Genomic DNA, 22,705 nt, shown 5'->3' with positions numbered 1-22,705 from the left:
ACTACAAAAGGTCCCCCCCACCCCGCTCTCCTGCTGGTAATAGCTCACCATACCTGATCACTCTTGTTACAGTGTGTATGGTAACACCCATTGTTTCCTGTTCTCTATGTATATAAATCTCTCCACTGTATTTTCCACTGAATGCATTCGATGAAGTTTCTAAGGTGCCACAAGTCCTCCTTTTCTTTTGCGAATACAGACTAACACGGCTGTTATTCTGAAACCTGTTTCTATAGATGTTAATGGTAGCGAAATGTTCTCTGTTAGTCCATTTTAATGGAATCAGTTCCATTCTTTATTTTTTCTCTCTTCTATCACATGCCCCCTTCTTTGTCTCTTCTCTAAACAAAATAGTCCCAGAATGTTCATTCTGTCTACCTATGGCAGCTTCCCTCGTTCTCATAGACTCCCTTGGAAACCCCCATTCTATCTACTGTGTCCTTTATAGAGACTGAGTGACCAACACTCAGTGCATGTCCTACAGCAGGGTTTTCCCCACCCTATTCCATAAGCATGTGAACATCATCTTGTTTTGGCTACGACTGTAAATGAGGAGGTGTTTCCACAGAGCTCAGGTCTCTTTTCCCTGAGATGTGTCCTAGCTCAAACGTTTCCCCAGACACAACTCTTAGCAAAGCTTTGGTTCCTTCCACTCTCAGATTTTGCGTGAGTGGGTGAATGGCAAACTCAGTACAGCATGGGTTCTCTAGTCTGCCATTCACTGAATTAAGCAACAATGAGGGATAACAAGTATCCACGCTTATGTTTCCTGTGGGTGCCTATTAAAGTTTCCCACATGACGATGTGTAGGAATTATTGACACATGGAGCACCATAAAACAGGGAACCAGCATTAGCAGGGTCAGTGGTTCATAATTAATTTCTCTGAATAAATGGCAATGTCATTTTACTGTGTGCGAAGAGCGAAAAATCTGCTTCACCATGAAAACAGCTCCCAGGGCTAACATTGTCTCTTCCTCCAGGCATTTCTACTGTGACTATCATCCTGGATTCTGGGGGCATAAATTAAGTGAGCGAAACATATGGTACATCCAGGAGACACCATTCTGCCTCAGAGTTGGACAATTTCTCCCCTACTTCATGTCAGATTCCAACACAACCGACTTCACCAACCCCTCCACCTTCATCCTGCTGGGCATTCCTGGCCTGGAGGCGGCCCATGTCTGGATCTCCATCCCCTTCTGCACCATGTACGTCATAGCCATCTTGGGGAACTTCAGCATTCTCTTCATTGTGAAGATGGAGCAGAGCCTCCATGAGCCCATGTACTATTTCCTCTGCATGCTGGCTGTCACCGACCTGGTCCTGTCCACGCCCACCATGCCCAAAATATTGAGGATCTTCTGGTTCAATTCCAGAGAGATCGATTTCAGTGCCTGCCTCACCCAGATGTACTTCATTCACTGCTTCGTAGTAACGGAGTCTGGGATCTTCGTGGCCATGGCCTTTGATCGTTATGTGGCCATCTGCCATCCCCTGAGACATTCCACCATCTTGACAAACCCCCTGGTGGCCAAGATCGGGCTGGGCGTGGCACTGCGTGGCGGCATGCTCGTGGTCCCCTTTATTCTAGTGGCAAGGCAGTGGCCATATTGCAGAACCAACATCATACCCCACTCATACTGCGAGCACATGGCCGTGGTTAAACTGGCCTGCACTGAAATCCATGTCAGTAATTACTACAGCCTCTCTGTGGTAATCTGTGTATTTGGTCTGGATATGATTTTTATTGCTCTGTCCTATACCCAGATCCTCAAGGCCATCTTTCGTCTCCCCACAAAGGATGCCCGTCTCAAGACTTCTGGGACCTGCGGCTCCCATCTCTGTGCCATCTTAGCCTTCTACATCCCATGTCTCTTCTCTGCCCTCACGTACCGCTTTGGAAAGAATATGGCCCTGCATTTCCATGTTCTGACTGCCAGCATTTACCTTCTGGTGCCCCCCATGCTAAACCCCATTATCTATGGGGTGAGGACCAAACAGATCCGGGACAGGCTGATCCGGCTCTTTACTCATAAAGGGGCCTAAAGTTTTCTCCTGGTGCTCTGACTCTCAGACCGAGCTCCGTGCAGAGCTGGCTGGTGACAAGGTGCTGGGCCCTCTTCCCTGAATCACTGACTGGATACTCAAAGAAACATTAAACCCTTTCCTGGCCTTACTGTGCAGTTTCAGGGTGACAAACTAGGGAATGTGTTTGTGTAGAACACATTAACTCTTAGGGCTTCCACCTCCCTTATTGCAGGTAACTAGACCCCTGACACCCTGCCCCTTGCCCGTCCTCTTCCCACATAGCACAACCTCCTTCTCCCCCTATTCTCTCCCTACTCCACCAGGACCTTGCCCCTATTACTTAGCTACAAATTTCCGAGGCAAGAGACCATTCTGTGGATTACTTGTTTTGATTTCAGTTCCCTTTTTTTCCCTCCTGGGGGCCCGTAGCTGGCAGGGTCCCGGCAATGGGGATGTGCTGGGAGCTCTCTGCCCTTAGCCAGGCCTCAGGGGCAGGGCAAGGAAAGATCAGCTTTGAAGCTATAAGGACAATAGCTGAGAGAGGCAGAAGGATAAGCCCCTGTGTCAGCTGGGAAGGCGGGATGCTGGGCGGAGGCTGGGGTGAGTTCGGTAGCTGACAGGGAGGGAGATGAACAGCACACCTGCCATTAGCCGGCTATTCACACACATACACGGCACCTTATCTGGAACGACAGGGCACCCATTGCTCAGGGGCTGAAGCTGGACAGGGAAACTGAGTCTAACGTACACTCTGCATGATGCTTATGATCACTACATCTAAAAGCTCTTTAGCTAGGCTGCTAGGCAGCATTATGCCCATGCCATGGATGGACTGAGCCCCAAAGAGGTAAAGTGATTTGCCCAAGGCCACACAATAATTCGGTGGCAGAGCTGAGAATAAGAACTGGCAGTCGTGACCCCCCCAGCACCATTGCTCTGGCTATGAACTGGCATTGCTCCTCTGGTACCAGAACATCACCAATAACCATAACTTCAGACACAAAGGGAAGACATGCACACGAACAGGAGAATCAAACCCAGCAGATCATAACTTCCCCTCTGACAGGACACACTTGGTACAAGATTTATTGCAGCTGTATAACAGTGGCAGCAACAATGACAAAAATGGTCATATTCAATCATACAGCATCACACGCTGTTCTCCTCCCACGATGGTGCCACCTAAGGAAGGGGCATTGCCCGGGTTCGAGCAGGGAAGCAGCTGGGACACTAGAGCCACTGGAAGACAGGAAGAGCCGATGAAAACCTCTTTTGTCACGGGGACCCAGCTTGTACAAAGACAGGACAAAAGAGTTTTTTAAAAGTGAGAGGTGGACGTCCGGGAACTTGGCTGTTTCCTCCAAGTGTCGCCAGCGAGTCCCCCTGGCATTGAACAACCTTAACTTCTGTTTGACTAAAGCATCTTCCAGAAAGGTGGCCAGGGCTAGATCCACAAAGGCACCTGGGTAAATACCGAACTTAGGCGCCGCTGACTTTCTCAAACCCCGGCTCATCCGCTGCCTGACCCTGCAGGAGCCTCAGGTTCCGCCAGGAGCCTGCACAAGGCAACCTGGGGGCTGACGCTGCTGCTCAGAGTCTTCGCTCAGGCCTCAATTCTGGTAGGATGCTCCAGCGAGGTGCCTCCCCCGCATCTCTCCAGCAGGCCTGATCGCTGAGGGGTTCTCAGACCCTGCCTCCTGGATGGGGCCTTGCAGGCTGGGAATGTGTGTGCGCATGAGCATCTGTGTGTGTGTTTGTGCACATGGACCCGTGTGCATGTGTGTGTGTGTGTGTGCGTGTGCATCACACTCGCATCTGAGTGTGAACCTGCATGTGTGTGTCTGTGTGTGGGCATGTGCGTGTGTGCTTATGTGGGTCCATCTGTGTCTGTGCACGTGTCCACATACATGTGTGCACAGGCGTTCTTGAATGTGGATCCATGTCTGTGTGTTCAGATGGGTCCGTGTCTGTGTGTGCACGTGGCTGTGTGTGTGTACACATGGGTGTGTGTGCGTGTGCATCTGTGTTTGTGCACCCCCATAACGTCCCCTAGCCCAGTGATGTCAAGCTAACCAGCTTTTGATATCTAAGTCATCCCTTTTTGAATACTGTTATCACATTAGAAGTCTATCAGTCTTCTGGGATATCCCTGGTGTTCCAATATTTATTAGAAATGAATTTCACCGGTGCAGGGATCTCCTCAGACAACACTTTTAGGACTCCTTGGATACGTTATATCAGGGAATGCTGATTTTAAAATATTGATCCCTAGTAGGTGCTATTTACCATCCTCCATACTTACCAGTGGACTGAAAAGTAGTTCATGTGATCTGAGTGCATCATCCTGCTTCTTTCCAAATACAGCACAGAAAGGTTTATTGAACATTTTTGCCCTTTCTGCATCATTATGAACAGTGTTACCATCCCCATCTAGTAAAAATCTATGCCACTCGGTGGATTTCCTTTGTTTCTAATATACTTAAATATATTCTCCTTATTTCCTAAGCCCTGCCAGCCATGGATTTGTCTCTGGTGTCTTTTGCTTCCCTTATCCATTTTCAATATTTTATAATTTCTCCTTTCTAGCAACTGCTATCCACTTCGCCTGTTTTAGAGGCACCGATGGACAATCTCTTCCTGTCAATGGATAGAGGTCAGATATCCATGTTCATTCTCCTGGACTTTACATTATTTGACACTGTTGACAATGAGATACTGCTGTCTCAACTAGGAGGCAGCAGGAGTCTAGAGGGATGCACTAAAATGGTCTGAATCCTTGGAGGGACACAACCAATTAGTAGTGATGGGAAACTGCACCTCCAGCATTAGACCCACCCCTGGTGGAGTCCCAGAAGGATCAGTTCCCTCTCTGGGGCCTTTCCAAATCTCCATGCAGCCATGGTGGGAACTGGTCACACAACATGGACTCAAACGCCAGCCGTATGCAGGTGACACCGAGCTCTGGCTCTCCTTTCCGCACGACCACACCACTTTCACCAGGATGGAACAGCTGCCTGAAGCTGCCAACAAGCAAGACAGGCAATGCTGGTGGGCAGAGCAAAGCATTTTGAAGGGTTTGCAGCAATGGTACAGCCTCTTTAGGATGCAGTTTCAGCCCACATCCGAGCAAGTGTTTTCCCGCTGGGATAATTAAACCACCCCCAAGGAGCAGCAGGAGCTCTGTCTCCCACTGACATGATGCTGTCCACACTGGCGCTTTTGTCCATGGAACTTTTGTTGGTCAAGGGAGTGGTTTTTTCACACCATTGTCCAACTTTTACAGGCAAAAGTTCTAGAATAGGCAAAGCTTGAAGACTTTTGACTCCTTGGGGGCTTTCACTTGTTCCATCTCCAGGATGGCTCCTTCCTTCCTTCACCACAGCCCTGCTATCTTTGGCCTCTTCTCTGGTCTCCTCCCTGGTACCAGGGGTTCTCTTGGGAATTTATACGATGGAGGCTTAGTCTGCACTTGAAGAAGGGAGGTGTGATTAGAACTAAAGCAATGTAACAAAAGCTAACGGAGAGCTACGTGCTCCCAGCTGTGTATCTGGTGCAGCCATCACTCAGTGGCTGGTTCTCGCTCGCCCCCTGTAATGACATACAGCTAAGAGTAGCATAAAATCCCTCCTTTACCCATAAGTGGTTAATCACTTCAATTAACCAGAAGGACAAATGGGGAAATAAGATACTTTGAAATCTGGGGAGAGGGAAGAGGTTTTGTTTTGTGCTCTTTGTTTTGTTCCCTCTTGGGAGAAAGAGAGAGACCAAGCAGGTAACCCAGCACCTACTGAAAAAGGGTCTGGTCTGTACTTTTATTAAAGGCAATTGGTTGGTATGTTATTCTCAAGCCTCACCAGGAAAGGGGGTGAAGGGACTTGGGGGGAGATTTTGAGGAAATAGGAACTCCAAGTGGTCCTTTTCCTGAATGTTTGTCTAAATCACTTGGTGGTGGAAGCAATACCATCCAAGGACAAGGGAAGGGATTTGTGCCTTGGGGAAGTTTTTAACCTAAGCTGGTGGAATATAAGCTTAGGGGGTCTTTTATGCGGGTCCCCACATCTGTACCCCAGAGTTCAGAGTGTGGATGGAACCCTGACATCCCAAACATGTGCTCTGCTTTTAAAGGCCCAGAACACACTTCTAACAGCCAGGGCAGGGCTGTGAATTTCTGCTGTCTCACACCCACCCAGCAGCCTACATAACCATCCATTCTTAGTGCTGTTACTCCCCCATCTTCCCACCTGCCCCCTTTCCAGTAGCTGTGTCTTCAGTAAGCTCCTTGGGACAGGGTGTGACAACGTGGCCTCTGTTGGGACACTACTGAGAGTATTGATTCAGGACAAATTGCTTAGAGCAGGGCAGTCACATCCCAAGGGTGGGGGTCCTTCACTATGGGGTAACCAGAAGTCAAACACACAATTCCCTCAGACACTCCACTTTCCCAGTATCACCACCAGCACCACTCCTTATGGGGATGAATGGTTATGAAAACCAATACCCCAGTAAAAGAAAAAAAGGTTATCCCAATCCCAAAGGACCAAGCCTCTGCTCCAGGTCAATATATAACTCAGATTTCATCCACAAATCACGCTGTTGCCAATCCTTTAGAATCTAATATCTAAAGGTTTATTCATAAAAAGAAAGAAATATAGATGAGTTAAAATAGGTTAAATGGAAACAAATGCAAATAATTGCATCTCACTTCAGGCTTGTTTCAGGCTTGATGGGATTACTGCTGATTTAAACCAATCAAGTCTCTGGAGTACAAACATCCCAGCTTGGATGGGTTGTTCCGTCCTTTGTTCAGAGCTTCAGTTTGTAGCAAAGTCCCTCCAGAGGTTAGAAGCAGGCTTGAAGACCAGATGGAGGGGTTTCCAGGGCCTTTTATATCCTCTGCCATGTGCAAGGACATCCCTGTGTTCCTACTGGGGAAAAATACAGCAGCAAGATGGAGTTTGGAGTCACAAGGGCAACTCACATTTCCATGCCTAACTCAGTTTGCAGGCAGAGCAACCATTGCTCACATGCTACCTTGAACATTCCCAGGAACTCTCCTCAGATGCAGATTGGAGTCTCCCAAGGCCCATTGTCAATTAAGTGTTTCTTGATTGGGCACTTACTCAGCCTAGTCCTTTCTCAAAAAGCTGACCAAATGCTTCACTGATGTTACTCAGAATCAAACACCTTAAGATACAAATACATAGCCAATATTCATCACTTCAAATACAAAAATGATACACATGAGGCTTCCACAATACAAATAATGATCATAAACAATAAATGCAATAATCCACACAAGTAAGGACCTAGTTCCCACCACCCTTCATTGCCGTTAGCGACAGAGGAAGATCAAACCGTGCTGGCCAGCTGCAGAGTGTGAGTAATTCGAATACAGGAGGAAATGCCCCCCGTTCAGCTCAGACAGGAGAATTTGTTCAGTCTCATAACGCTGCTTTAAAATCCAGGTGCTCCACACCAGAGAAATACCCCCAATGAGCCAGAGGAGCAGGCCGAGAGCTCAGCTGTGGGAATCCAAGCGCCCTCCACCGGGGCTGTCCTGGAAAGTCTGACTCAGCCTGGAACATTAGATTTCAATTCCACCTGTGTGACACTAGGAGGAAATGAGCCAAGAGGGAGAGAACAAATCCAGTCCAAACACTAATCCAGTCTTTATCCTGTCTACGGGCCCCCCTTTGTTCCAGGGCAGCTTTGTAGGGGAGGGACACGCCACCCACAGGGACATTCTGTTGCTGTTGCTTTCATTAAGTCTCTTCCCCCAGAGCGACCCCAGGGACTGTGATGCGTTGGCAGGTTTCTGAGTGGGAGCGGAAGTGGAGTCCAGGAGTTCACACCTCACAGGAGTGGGGAACCCACAGGCCACAGCTAGTTCTGAAAACCTCACATTCACCTTGAGAGAATGACGAAGGCTCAGGCTCCTTCTTCCAGCCTTTCCTCTGCATCCCACCCAACAAACAGTCCATGCCAGAGCGGGAGTCCATTTCCCTCTTGGCGTGAGAGAGAGACCGTGGTTAGGGCAGGGGAGTCACGACTGCTGGATTCTGTCTGTCATCCTGCCATTCAACCTCTGTGTGACCTTGGCCAGATCACATCGCTCTCTGCCTCAGTTTACCTATCTGTATAATGGGGATATGTTCATACTGACATTCCTGAGTCTTTCTGAGATCCTTCAATGATACTTACTGTGGAGAATTACTGATCTCTTAGCAATAGCTCCGTGTGCCTGCAGAAAGTGTTTGTGTCTCCCCTCAGGCATCTGTCTCCAGACCTGTCTGTCTACTCTCTACTCTCTACCCCTCCATCCTGGGCATTTAGAGGGTACCAGACCCTATGGAGACAAAGGACTAATCCCTAGTTTTTCTTCCTAATCAACTATATTTTTTTTACATATACACAAATACACAGAGAAGCCAATTCCTGTCTGACTCAGGGGAGAGCCCAAGAATTCTCATCTCCCTTTGGGAAGGTCCCTTAATTACTGTTTACTGCTAAAGCTGCATAAATAGCACAGAAGCAGAGACAAGCTGGTCTCAAACCTGTTTGCATCCAGATGCTGCTTCTCCCCTAGATTTTGAGGAAACCCCACTGAGACTGCACAGAGCTATATTATAAACGGTGCTCAGCCCTGTGTTGGCTCTCGGCGTGGGACGCTGCTGCAGACACTGGGGTGAGAGAGGTGTGGGGCACGGCTACCTGAGGGGGATTCCCAGGGAAACCACTTCCTTCTCAGGATTCTCAGGTACCATCTCCTGCTGGGGAGCTCACCTGCTCGACAAACTTAGTGCAATGTGGGCATGATGGGATAGACGGTAAGTCTGAGGTCCTTTCTGCCCTGCACAGCCATTTAACATCCCAGGGCCCTTGCCACAGGGGATGAGTTTGCACCAGTATTTTCTGTGCGCACCTGTCCGCCCCAGCTGATGGCTTCCAGTCCAAGGTGGCTGCATTTCAGTGGCACAGGGGATCCTCCAGGAGAAAGGTGTTAGTAGATGTATAATACAAAGGCCACATTCTGGGGCTCTGGCCCATAGTTTGCTCAGGCCCCACTGAGGCAAAACTCCCCTTGGAATAAGAAGTGAATAAAGACCTCAAGAGCCAGCTGTGTGTTAATGCACAGAGACTTTCACCTCCTGCTCTTGCATTTCAGGGCTCTGGCTGTTAAGTGGGGGTATGTGTGGGGGTGACTGTTACCTGACTTTTGTCTGCTGGAAAGCATGGAGGTGGAAGTGCTCCTCACTGGAATAACATGGGCAAGACATATTGTCTCCTAACTTCAGTTGAGAAATCAGCTGAACTGTTATGTCTGAAACTTTCAAAAAACAATTCAGACAGAAGCAAACACCCAGTGTAGGAAATTTCACTCCGAACACTTAAAGTTTGGAAAATTTACATCCAACTGAAAATGAGGTCTTCTTATTGAAGGTCTCAGACAGCTTTAAGTAAAGGTGGTGCCACCAGGGCCACATACAATGGCCAATCTATTTGTGAATCCCATTCAGCTAAGCCAGGGGTCGGCAACCTTTCAGAAGTGGTGTGCTGAGTGTTCATTTATTCACTCTAATTTAAGGTTTCACATGCCAGTAATGCATGTTAACATTTTTAGAAGGTCTCTCTCTATAAGTCTATATTATATAACTAAACTGTTGTTGTATGTAAAGTAAATATGGCTTTTAAAATGTTTAAGAAGCTTCATTTAAAATTAAATTAAAATGCAGATCTTATCAGTTTAGGGTGATCCTTGCCCTTGTTTTCCTTGCTGAGTTTTCCAATGTCTGGCATGTATTTGGATACTTTAAGCTGCACACAGGTTTCTGAGTGATCAGTTGTTAACCGGCTCTGAGAGGGACAGAGGACAGATTTCATGTGTGAGAATACCTGCTCACATAGGTATGTGGATCCAAATGCTGAAAGCATTGCAAATGTAATTTTCTTCAAACAGTTAAATTTCACTGGCGGGGACATCCAGCAGGTCAGAATAGAGGCCCCATGATCTCTCTCGGTAGCTTCAAGTGCACTCCTCAGATCTCCAAACTTTGATGCCCACAATTCTGAGCTTTTTAACTGAATGAGCTTCATTTCGAAATCTTTAACACCCATCCACTGAAATACAGACAAATCCAAGTTGCTTTCATTGAACTTTTCAGGTTTAATTAGAAAAGAAATTGTTGGGCCAAATCGCTGGAGATATTGAAATCTTGAAATCTGTCAAAAAATTTGGATTCCAGTTCTTGCATGTACATTCTAATCTCAGTGTCAAACACAGCGCGCTGTTCAATGTGGCATGACAGTGATGTAAGCAGCAAATCAGGACTTACAAATATCCCAGTACAGTGGTGCTGGAACGATTTTTAAGGTGGGGGTGCTGAGCTCTGCCCCCTCTTGCCCCTGTCTTCACCCCACACTGCCTCAGGCTGGGGCCAGTGGGCCACAGTTGGGGGCAGCTGCAGAGCCCCGGGCCAGCAGCTGGGACCCGAGGCTGGCAGCAGAGCCCCCTGAAGGAATTGGCGGCTGTGATTGCAGAGCCATTGGCCAGTATCTTTGAAAACTCGAGGCGAACCGGGGAAGTCCCGGATGACTGGAAAAAGGCTAATGTAGTGCCAATCTTTAAAAAAGGGAAGAAGGAGGATCCTGGGAACTACAGGCCAGTCAGCCTCACTTCAGTCCCTGGAAAAATCATGGAGCAGGTCCTCAAAGAATCAATCCTGAAGCACTTGCATGAGAGGAAAGTGATCAGGAACAGCCAGCATGGATTCACCAAGGGAAGGTCATGCCTGACTAATCTAATCACCTTTTATGATGAGATTACTGGTTCTGTGGATGAAGGGAAAGCAGTGGATGTATTGTTTCTTGACTTTAGCAAAGCTTTTGACACGGTCTCCCACAGTATTCTTGTCAGCAAGTTAAGGAAGTATGGGCTGGATGAATGCACTATAAGGTGGGTAGAAAGCTGGCCAGATTGTCAGGCTCAACGGGTAGTGATCAATGGCTCCATGTCTAGTTGGCAGCCGGTGTCAAGTGGAGTGCCCCAAGGGTCGGTCCTGGGGCCGGTTTTGTTCAATATCTTCATAAATGATCTGGAGGATGGTGTGGATTGCACTCTCAGCAAATTTGCGGATGATACTAAACTGGGAGGAGTGGTAGATACGCTGGAGGGGAGGGATAGGATACAGAGGGCCCTAGACAAATTGGAGGATTGGGCCAAAAGAAATCTGATGAGGTTCAATAAGGATAAGTGCAGGGTCCTGCACTTAGGACGGAAGAACCCAATGCACAGCTACAGACTAGGGACCGGATGGCTAGGCAGCAGTTCTGCGGAAAAGGACCTAGGGGTGACAGTGGACGAGAAGCTGGATATGAGTCAGCAGTGTGCCCTTGTTGCCAAGAAGGCCAATGGCATTTTGGGATGTATAAGTAGGGGCATAGCAAGCAGATCGAGGGACGTGATCGTTCCCCTCTATTCGACATTGGTGAGGCCTCATCTGGAGTCCTGTGTCCAGTTTTGGGCCCCACACTACAAGAAGGATGTGGATAAATTGGAGAGAGTCCAGCGAAGGGCAACAAAAATGATTAGTGGTCTAGAACACATGACTTATGAGGAGAGGCTGAGGGAGCTGGGATTGTTTAGCCTGTAGAAGAGAAGAATGAGGGGGGATTTGATAGCTGCTTTCAACTACCTGAAAGGGGGTTCCAAAGAGGATGGCTCTAGACTGTTCTCAATGGTAGCAGATGACAGAACGAGGAGTAATGGTCTCAAGTTGCAGTGGGGGAGGTTTAGATTGGATATTAGGAAAAACTTTTTCACTAAGAGGGTGATGAAACACTGGAATGTGTTACCTAGGGAGGTGGTAGAATCTCCTTCCTTAGAGGTTTTTATGGTCAGGCTTGACAAAGCCCTGGCTGGGATGATTTAACTGGGAATTGGTCCTGCTTTGAGCAGGGGGTTGGACTAGATGACCTTCTGGGGTCCCTTCCAACTCTGATATTCTATGATTCTATGACCCGGGGCTGGCAGCAGGCTAAATGGGGCCAGCGGATGGAACCCCAGATAGCAGGAGACCGGCGGCCAGTACCCCAGACCAGCAGCAGATCCCCCGGGACTGGTGGCCAGAACCCGGGCAGTGTGAGTGCCACTGAAAATGAGTGAAAATAACGAGTGCCATAGGTTGTCTACCCCTGAGCTAAGCCCTTTACTCCAATAATGTCTGTGGCAAGGAGTTCCACAGGCCAATTGTGGATTATGCAAACAATTTCCTTTTATCAGTGTTACATGTTCAGACTTTCAAGGGAATTGAATTTCACAGAAAACATGAATGCCTGGGTCTGCTTTCTTCATCGAAAGATTCATAGAGTTTACAATGAGAAGGGACCCTGAGATCATTCAGTCTGACCTCCTATATAATACAGGCCATTAAATTTCACCCAGTTACCTCTATATGAAGCCTCTTGACTTATGTGTCACTCGGGCCTGGTCCACATTTGGATTTTACATTGTAGAATCTTAGAGCCACAGGGTCAGAAGGGACCAAAAGGTGAGCTAGTCTGACCCACTGCCAAGAAATAGGATGTGTTCGGTCTAAACCTGCCCCAGTCAGAGGGTTGTCCTGCCTCATTATGACAACTTCCAGCAAAGGAGTTTTCACAACCTTCCGAGTCTTCTGTTCCATTGTCCTCCTCTTCTTACAGTTAGGAAGTTTTTCCTGAGATTTCATCTAAATCTGTTATGCTGTAGTTTGAACTCATTGCCTCTTGTCCTGCCCTTTCTGGCAAGAGAGAAAAACTTTCTACCACCCTTTTTATGGCACTCTTGGAAGTATTTGAAGACCGTTACCATGTCCCTTCTTAATTTCCACTTTTCCAAACTAAACACCCCTGCTTCCTTCAGCTTTCACATGTGGTTTGCATTCCATCCCTTGGAAAATCTTTGTCACTTGCCGCTGGATCCAGTTTCCCTACATCCTTCCTATACATTGACCTAGGTATTATTACACTGAAGCATTATGGCAGCGCTGCTGTGGCATTTTATGTGTTGAGAAGCCCTCAAGCAGATCTTCCAGAAAAGCGTCCAGTCTGGATGTGAAGACATGTGGAATTGGAGAATCCACCAATTCCCTTTGCAGTGTGTGCCAATGATTAATCATCCTGAGTGCTAAACATTTGGTCCTGATTTCCAGCTGAAATTTGTCTCGTGTTTAGCTTCCACTCATTGGGCCTTATCTGGCCTTTCTCCTCCAGATTTAAGAGCCTATTATTACTATTTAAGATAAATACATGAATTTCTTTGAGTCTCTCTCACACTGTCCGGCATTTTCTCCAGCCTCCAATAATTCTGGTGGCTCTTTCCAGCACCCTCTCCATTTTTTTCTACATCCCTTTTGAAATGTAGACTCCCGGGTCTGCCCAATGGTTTCACCAATGCCAGGTGCAGAGGTAAAATCTTTCCTCGGCTCCAACTCACCACTCCCCTCTTTTTGCATCCAAGGATCACATGAGCCCTTTTGGCCACAGCATCACACTAGGAGCTCACAATGAGCTGGTTGTCCACAGTGACCACTAAATCCTTTTCAGGGTCCCTGCTTTCCATAATACAGTGGTATAGTCTGTGGGTCAGGCTCGCATTCCCTATTCCAAGATGATAAGTTTGCACTTGACTGTATTAAAACATTTTGTTTGCATGGGCCCTACTCACCAAACACACCAGATCAATCAGTGTGTCTGCCCTGACCTCCTCATTGTAACCACTCTCCCAATCTTTGAGTTGTCCACCAATTTTATGTGCAGTGATTTTCTATTTGCTTCCAGATCATTGATTGAATCAGCATCAGGCCTACAACTGATCCCTGCAGAGCCCCACAAAAAACAACCCCATTGACTGACAATGGCCCATTGACATCTGCTTTCTGAGATCTGTCAGTTAGCCAGGTTTTAGTCCATTTTACATGTGCTCCACTGATATTGTACATTCTTCATTTTTGTGGCTGATTATTTCGCCTACTAATTGGAATGCCTCAGAGAATCACAGCCTATTGCATCTGCACAGTTCCATTGATCAACCCATCATGTACTTTCATTAAAGGAAGGAATTAGGTTTATTTTGCAAGCCCTGTTTCCATAAACCGTGTTGTTGACTGGCATTAATTATATTCCTTAACTTTTTTTTAACGAATCTCATACCAGCCATTCCATCGTGTCTTAACCTTCTTACTTTACGTGTAACACAGAACTGTTCTGTATTCTCCTTTTTAACAATTATTTTGGCGCTGCTGCTGCCTGATTGTGTACTTCTGGTTCCAAAGGAGGGGCGTGGCTGATTGGCCAGCTTGTAACGCTGGTGTTTGCAGAAGGTGGGAGTCCACAAAAGATCTTAAACATACCATGCTACTCCAGGCCTGTATTAAACTCCCCAGGTTACAGATTCCCCCTGGCCTTGGGAGTAGTGCTGCCACCACCCAAGGGAAAAAAATGCCTCTTGAAAATCCAGGAAACTCACTCGGGAAGTTTTCCCTGAGGCCTCTCAGCTTTTGCACCCTTTCCCTTCCCTTTCCCTTCCCTTTCGGGGAAGCCGAGAAAGAAAACAAACGAACGAAAACCCAGCGGTTGTACCAGCTGATCTTGGAACCCTTGTTCCACTTAACTATTTCAGTAGTGTGTGCTCAGACCTCTTGCTTTGAAAACACAAAAATCAAATCATGTTCTTAAAAAGATGATTTTATTAAAACAACTCATCTGGAAAAGCAAACTCTTGCTAGATATTAAAAGAGCAACTGAAAGCATTAACACCAAGAATGTCTTCCTTGGGGTTCAGTTTGAAGGTTACAAAGAAAACAAGTATCAGAGGGTAGCCTGGTTAGTATGGATCTGTAAAAGTGGCAATGCGAGTCTATAAGGTGCCACAGGACTCTTTGCCGCTTTTAAAGAAAACAAAAGCACCTGTGTTTAGCACAGAAGACTCCAGAAGCCCGAAATAAAGAGATAAACCTGATTGCGTCTAACTAAACGTTTACTGTCCTACTTACTTATCAGTGGTTCCAAATGAATAATTTGTAGGTGTAAACACTGATGATATTTCATACCTGGCCCAAGCTTGGCAGCATCCCTGCTACCCTGTCTTCTAGTCTTCCCATTGGCTCTTTTGGCCAAGTGCTAACTCACTTCCTCTTACCTAAGCATTTTAGTGAGACTTCTTAACTCTTTACAGGCAAGGCACAGAATCATAGAATATCAGGGTTGGAAGGGACCTCAGGAGCTCATCTAGTCCAACCCCCTGCTCAAAACAAGTAAAGAACAGCTACTAAAAAGGATAGTAAAAACTAACTGACTGGTTGGGTGTTCATAAAAGGGGTGCTACCCCCCATCATTTACCACAGCAGGTGTTTCCACTGAGTTGCTATCAATGATGACCAGTTCTTTTCCCTGGGGTGCATCTAGCTGGGAAGTTTCCCCCAGTGCATGACTTTGCAAAAGTTTGTTTTTTTTCCCCACTCTCAGGTTTTGAGCAACCAGGTGAATGGGGAACTCCCTACATCATGAACTCCCTAGCCTGGGTTTCATTGCATTAAGGAACAATGAGGAATAACCAGTATCCAAACTCATGTTTCCTGCTATTGCCTGTTAAGCTTTACCACACCAAGATAGGCAGCAATTATTGACACATGCCATAAAATATGAAATTAGCATTAGTAGTGTCAGTTGTTCATAATTAATTTCTATGAATAATGAAAATGTCATTTTTCAGTGTGTGAAGATTGACCAATCTCCTCCCCCATGAGAACAGCCCACAGTAGTGCATTGTCTCTCCATTCAGGCATTTGTACTGCGACCAACACCCTTGACCCTGGGCACATACAGGAAGTCAGGAGAACATACAGTACGTGCAGGACGCACCATTCTGCCTCAGAGTTGGACAACTTCACCCCTACTCTATGTCAGATTCCAACACAACCGAATTCACCAACCCCTCCACCTTCATCCTGCTGGGCATTCCTGGCCTGGAGGCAGTCCATGGCTGGATCTCCATCCCCTTCTGCACCATGTACATCATAGCCGTCTTGGGGAATTTCACCATCCTGTTCATGGTAAAGAGTGAACCAAGCCTCCATGTGCCCATGTACTATTTCCTCTGCATGCTGGCTGTCACCGACCTGGTCCTGTCTACGTCCATCCTCCCCAAAACGCTGAGCATCTTCTGGTTCAATTCCAGGGAGATCGATTTCAGTGCCTGCCTCACCCAGCTGTACTTCATTCACTCCTTCACAGGGATGGAGTCTGGGATCTTTGTGACCATGGGTTTGGATCGCTACGTGGCCATCTGCCATCCCCTGAGACATTCCACCATCCTGACAAACCCCATGGTGGCCAAGATGGGCCTGGCTGTGGTGCTGCGCAGTGCCATTCTCGCACTGCCCTATCCCTTCCTGGTAAGACAGTGGCCGTATTGCAGAACCAACATCATCCCCCAGACATTCTGCGCACATATATTCGTGGTGAAACTGGCCTGTGCCGACACCCGCATCAGTAGTTACTACGGCCTCTTTGTGCTACTCTGTGTAATGGGTCTGGATGGGATTTTTATTGCTGTGTCCTATACCGTAATTCTCAGGGCCATCTTCTGCCTCCCCACAAAGGACGCCCGGATCAAGACTTTTGGAACCTGCATCTCACACCTCAGTGCCATCTTAACCTTTTACATCCCAGGTCTCTTCTCCTCCCTCACATACCGTTTTGGACAGAATGTGCCCCTGCATTTCCATGTTCTTATTGGCAACATGAGCCTACTGGTGCCCCCCATGCTAAACCCCATCATCTATGGGTTGAGGACCAAACAGATGCGGGACAGGCTGCTCCGATTCATTACTCTTAAGGAGACTAACGTTTTCCCCTGGTGCTCTGGTTCTCAGACCGAGCTCCGTGCTGGTGACATGGTGTTGGGCCGCATTCCTTGAATCACTTACTGGGCAGTGAAAGAGATATTAAATCCTTTCTTGGCCTTACTGTGCTGTGTCAGCGTGACAAACTGGGGAATCGATCTGTGTACAACTCATTAACTCTTAACGGTTAGAAATGTGGCAACGATTGGACCCTGAAATCCTGCCCCCTGCCCTACCTATTCCCCAAGGCTCTATCCCTACCCCATCTGCCCTGGTCCCTGGCTTCTCTACTGCCCTCTCTCCCTCACTAAATCTTCTCCACCTCTGTCCCTGCCTCAGCTGGGCTCTGTCTACTCTGGGGCTGTGCTGGGAGCTGCTGAAGCCTGACAAGGGGCCTGCCTGTTGGTATGATGTGGCCCCAGCTGAGCAGGGCCAGGCATGGGTTAATGACCCAACACCTCCTCCTGCCCTGCAGGAACCAGTCACAGTCCGATCCTCTTCTTGGCCAGACTTTCTAGTTCAAAACCAGGTACCTGACAACCCTGCATGGAACCCAGACACAGAAGCCAAAAAACAGAGTGTCCGGATAAAACCTAGATGGATGGAAACCCTATTAATTATTCACCATTTGTTACAGGAACCATGTGTATTTTTATATCTTTGGGATTTCCTGTACTCTTTACTCACACACCTTGTATTAAGAGACAACAGGCTGGGGTGGAGGCATCTGTTTATAACTAGGTTGGTCATTAAAGACTATCAGCCCTAGCGAGATCTTATAGGGATAGAAGAAGGGAATAATTGCATTCTAAATTTAGTTTTCTTCAGTTTCTCTGCAGAGGGGCAGGCGTGGAAGGAACAAAACCTCCCCAGAAGGGGGAACAGAGAGAGGAGGGGTTCATCCAGCCCTTTAAAACACAGAGACTGGATGAGCCAGAAGGAACTGAGGCAAGAGAGAGGGAATCTATGGTTGCAGGGTTATGGCTGCAGCAGAGAAACAGACTGCAGCTGGAGGAGAAGTCAGAAGTTTCAGGAGGTGGCCCCTAGACACCCTAGAAGGCTCTGACCAATCCCAAAGGATGCTCCAAGGTGATGTGGATAAAGCATACATACTGGAAAACATCATCCCAACTATACATATAGAATGATAGGGTCTAAATTGTAGCCAATGATTTTAGTTCATTATTCATTTTTGATGTGATGTTATAAATTAATAAATTTATTAATTATAAATAAATTATATCATATATTTTCGCTGTATATTAATTAAGGTTAAATTGTGGGATTATAGAAGTGCAAGACTGATCAGTATTTAGAGGAACCAAGTACTAGACGTGAGTAAGACAAGCTGGAACGCAAGAAACTGTAGGTTGAGGCTTGCAAGACTTTAGCTATTGTAGGTATTGGAGACAAGACATGATGGCATAAGTGACTAAGAAATAACCTGATGCCCTAAGATAATGGGAAAAGAAGAACTAAGTGATAATATTGCACAAAATTACCCAGAAGATTAATATTATATCATAAAAATGCCGTAAAAACACGCCTGTCTCAGACATATGTCTTAATCACAGGATACAGGTTGTGCATCAATGATAATGAGAAGAATGGGAACTTACCCATCCTATAGAAAATTGTGGTCCCTTAAGTTTCCAGGGGACGCAGACCAATGAGAGAAAGAAGGGTGGACAATTTTATGGACATGCACAGAATGTAGGTATAGGCAGAATCCCATTATAAAAAGGGAATGCGTAGAGTGGGAAATCTGAGCTCCCGATGGAAGACTCCAGCAGGAACCATCCCTCTACTGATGATCGAAATATGAGAGACCCATCATAGAATCATAGAATCATAGAATATCAGGGTTGGAAGGGACCCCTGAAGGTCATCTAGTCCAACCCCCTGCTCGAAGCAGGACCAATTCCCACTTAAATCATCCCAGCCAGGGCTTTGTCAAGCCTGACCTTAAAAACCTCTAAGGAAGGAGATTCTACCACCTCCCTAGGTAACGCGTTCCAGTGTTTCTTATATAGAACCCAGATTTATCTGCCCCCTTCCCCTGCTGTAATCCACTAGACCCATTTCCACTCTCAGAGCTGAGATAGAACACAGGGTGGGTCTCTCTCTCCACGGACTTAGTAACAAATAAAGAATATACATTAAAATTGTAAACCTAACCAGTGGCTCTCAAGTGACTTGCCACAAGATATCAGAACATGTTAGTAATAGAGCTGACTGGGTCTAATATTACTTTATTTTTCTTTCTTTTATACAAGAATTAGATACAGTGCTCCTGTCAGCTAATTGCTAAGTTACCTGCCAAAAAAAATGAAAGTTTTCAAGAGCCTAGCTACTCTCTCTATTCACAGTTAAAGTTGCCCTCCAACCAAAATCTGAAATGGTGCCCCTGCAGCTGGCGGGGGGTGGTGAAGAGGTTTGAGGGAGTGATGGGGATGGGAGTAAAGGAGAGAAGAACAGGGATGCAGCCTTGGGGGAAAAGGCAGGGCAGGGGGTGGGGCCTCCGAGTTCCAGTTACCAGCAATTAAAAAGGTGGCATTCCTATGAGTTAATGAGTAGATCACAGACCAACTCCCCAGTTTATCACACTGGCACAGCATAGTAAGCCAGGAAAGGATTTAATGTCTCTTTAACTGCCCAGTCAGTGATGCAGGAAAGAGGGCCCAGCACCATGTCACCAGTCAGCTCTGCACGGAGCTCTGTCTGAGAGCCAGAGCAACAGGGGAAAACTTTAGGTCCCATTATGAATAACGAGCCAGAGCAGCCACTTCCGGATCTGTTTGGTCCTTATCCCATAGATGATGGGGTTTAGCATGGGAGGCACCAGGAGGTACACACTGGCAATGACAACGTGAAACCATAGGGCCACATTGTAGCCAAAACAGTATGTGAGGGAGGAGAAGATAACTGGGATGTAAAAGGTTAAGATGGCACAGAGGTGGGAGATACAGGTCCCCAAAGTCTTGAGTCATACTTTGTGGGGAGGCTAAAGATGGCCCTGAGGATAAGAATATAGGACACGGTGATAAAAAAACACATCCAGACCAATCACAGAGAATAGCACAAAGAGGCCGTAGTAACTACTAACACGGGTTTCAGTGCAGGCCACCTTCACCACAGCCATGTGCTCACAGTACGAGTGGGGGATGATGTTGGTTCTGCAATATGGCCACCGCCTTGTCAGGAAGGGATAGGGCAGTACCAGCATGTCACCGCAGAGCACTATGGCCAGGCCGGTCTTGAACACCATGCAGTTTGCCATGGTGGTGAAATGTCTGAGGGGATCACAGATGGCCACGTAGCGATCCAAAGCCATGGCCGCAAAGATCCCAGACTCCATCCCTGAGAAGCAGTGAACAAAGTGCATCTGGGTGAGGCAGGCACTGAAATCGATCTCCCTGGAATTGAACCAGAAGATGCTCAGCACTTTGGGCAGGGTGGATGTTCCACCCACCCCAGTGGGGTCTTTCATGCGGGTCCCCACATCTGTACCCTAGAGTTCAGAGTGGGGAAGGAACCTTGACACTCCCTAAGGCTGTTTTCACCCTTCTTCTAACTGTGTGGGGCAGCCACCTCACCACACCCTCTCACTTCCATTGTTCCTTGTTTTCTGCTGCCATGACGTACATACTCACAAAGACTGTGGAAGGCAACAGGGCAGCAGCTGCTGCTATACAAGTGCTCACATCTTTCAAGCCGCCGCCAAGCAGTAATCCCGCCAGACAGGTCCATACTGAGCTGGTTGCAATTTGTAGCTTCAGGCTGCTTGATGGCAATGGCCAGTGACTTACTTTTCCCTGGATTCATAACCACACTAATGCACACTGCTTCTTGCCCAGTGGGAGGTGTATATATGGGGCAGTTCACTTATAAAGGAAAGGCAGAAATGAACCTAAATGCATAGAATGAAGGGAGAGAGAGAGAGAGATGGGAAAAACTCACTAGAAAATGGACTCCTGGCTCTATATTGTGGGGAGCACTTTCCAAGGAGAGAGAAATCCTCTCCCTGACCCCAAACCAACACTGCATGGTCCAGGAAATATTTCCTTTGAAGAATGAGGCTGGATCAGTCCAGGAACCAGAGCCCTTGGGAACATACTGAGGGCAGGGGAGCCACATTTGGTGAAGAGAACATCTTGTGGACCTCTTCCCACCCAGCCCCACTCCCCTTCCACTCACAGTCCCGTAGCATCTGTGTAGCAGCTCCAGATTTGCTGTCACACCCCCGCTCAACCCTTGTGGCTGGACACAGACCAGACAGCTGTGTTTGGGTCCCACACACTGGACCCATGTGCTTTTGGATTGGAGCAGCATTTAGGCCCTGCCTCTGATTCTGGGTTTCTATATCCACTCTGGCACTACAACTTCCATTGTAATGCCTCCTTCTGGGAGTGCAGGCCTGTGCCCCAATCACCAAGGCCCTGGGACTTGTTTTGATTCAGGTCCCCCAGACTCTCCAATTGCTTCAGCAGACCCTTCACAGAGCTTCCCTTGGGAGTACTCTGTTTGCAGTTTCTCCCTTTCGAGGCACATGACAATTAAAGCAAACACAGCGAGGCCTTGCAAAGGGGGTTGTGTGACACATGACTAGAAAGAGTTAAGCAACTTGCAGACTAATTAACACAGATTCACCCTTTAAAGACATGTTAGTAAAGTATGTAAATGGTAATTAGTGCCATTCAGTGTGAGATAGGCTAGAGCTTTGAACTGTAGACTGTAGAAGAGAATGACTGTACTAGTCTATGTTTACCTCTAACATTTTAGAGATTAACAATGTAACCAAAGAGTTTTCATGGTGGGCTGTATTCTCTTAATTCAGAGATGAAAAGGAAATATTCTTAGATGAAACTTGGGTGTAATAATATCATAGTCTATAAAGTTTGTGGTAAACTGTCTATAAACTGCATAATGGATAATTACCTTATGTCAATCCAGGTAGTTAATTGTTGGTGATGTTTATGAAAGAGAAGGTTACTTGAAAAGCCTATTCTTCAGCCAAGGACTCCTGTGCTGCCCAGGAACTGTATAAATGGTTCTTGGGACCTGATTCTTTTTACCTCATATCTCCTTAAGCTTCCTCAGGGAAAGCGTAAGTCACAAGACTGGAGCCCCCATTACTCCCTGGCCCGCATGGATAGTGAATATTTAGACATAATCTATGGACTAATTCTGGAAGAATTCTCTCCACCTCTGAAGCTCACCATCTATATGAAACTGATTTAAGAACTCTATTCATGTCTGTATGCACAATGATCTTTTCATGTCACTTTTATTTTTAAATCAATCTTAGTTTAATTAATAAGAATTGGCTTGAGGCTTGTATTTGGGTAAGATCTGAAATACTCATTTACCAGGGAGGTGATATGTCTGATCCTTTGGGACAGCAAGAACCTTTTTTATATGATACTTTATATAATGAACAGGATTTTATATAATCATCATCATACTTGACGTGGCTGTCTGGGTGGAAGCCCAATGCCAGGTGGCTTTGAGGGAACTGTGTTTTGTCTTCTGTGTAACCAGTAAAATCTTGTGAAAGCTGTTTTGTTACTGGCTTGGTAAATCCAAGTAGTAGAATAACTGTCCATTTCGGGGACTGTCAGCCCCATTCTTTGCAGTTTCCCCTAACTGAACAATCTCAGTGTGCCTCCCCCGCCCAAACCCTGGTTACAAGTTGTTAAAACAATTCCTCTATTTTAGATATCCCAAGACATACCCATATCCAGATAAACACAACACCAACACCCCATTCCATACCTCAGTGAACATAAGAAT

General features: G+C 46.8%; 2 protein-coding genes across 2 annotated transcripts; both read left to right on the top strand.

Moving 5' to 3' along the window:
- The first annotated feature begins 1,100 nt into the window (after positions 1-1,100).
- LOC140914398 (olfactory receptor 52E2) lies at positions 1,101-2,048 on the top strand. Its single transcript, XM_073352137.2, has one exon. It carries the CDS (start codon positions 1,101-1,103, stop codon positions 2,046-2,048), a length of 948 nt encoding a protein of 315 aa, XP_073208238.2.
- A 13,874-nt stretch (positions 2,049-15,922) lies between these two features.
- LOC144930967 (olfactory receptor 52E4-like) lies at positions 15,923-16,987 on the top strand. The gene has a single exon (XM_078854787.1). The coding sequence runs from the start codon at positions 15,968-15,970 to the stop codon at positions 16,985-16,987; it is 1,020 nt and encodes a 339-aa protein (XP_078710913.1). The 5' UTR covers positions 15,923-15,967.
- The last annotated feature ends 5,718 nt before the right edge of the window (positions 16,988-22,705 follow it).

This window comes from Lepidochelys kempii, chromosome 1, assembly GCF_965140285.1.
Source record: "Lepidochelys kempii isolate rLepKem1 chromosome 1, rLepKem1.hap1, whole genome shotgun sequence".
Taxonomy (NCBI): Eukaryota; Metazoa; Chordata; order Testudines; family Cheloniidae; genus Lepidochelys; species Lepidochelys kempii.
Note: the sequence above shows the minus strand (reverse complement) of the source record. Positions and strands in the feature narration are given on the sequence as shown.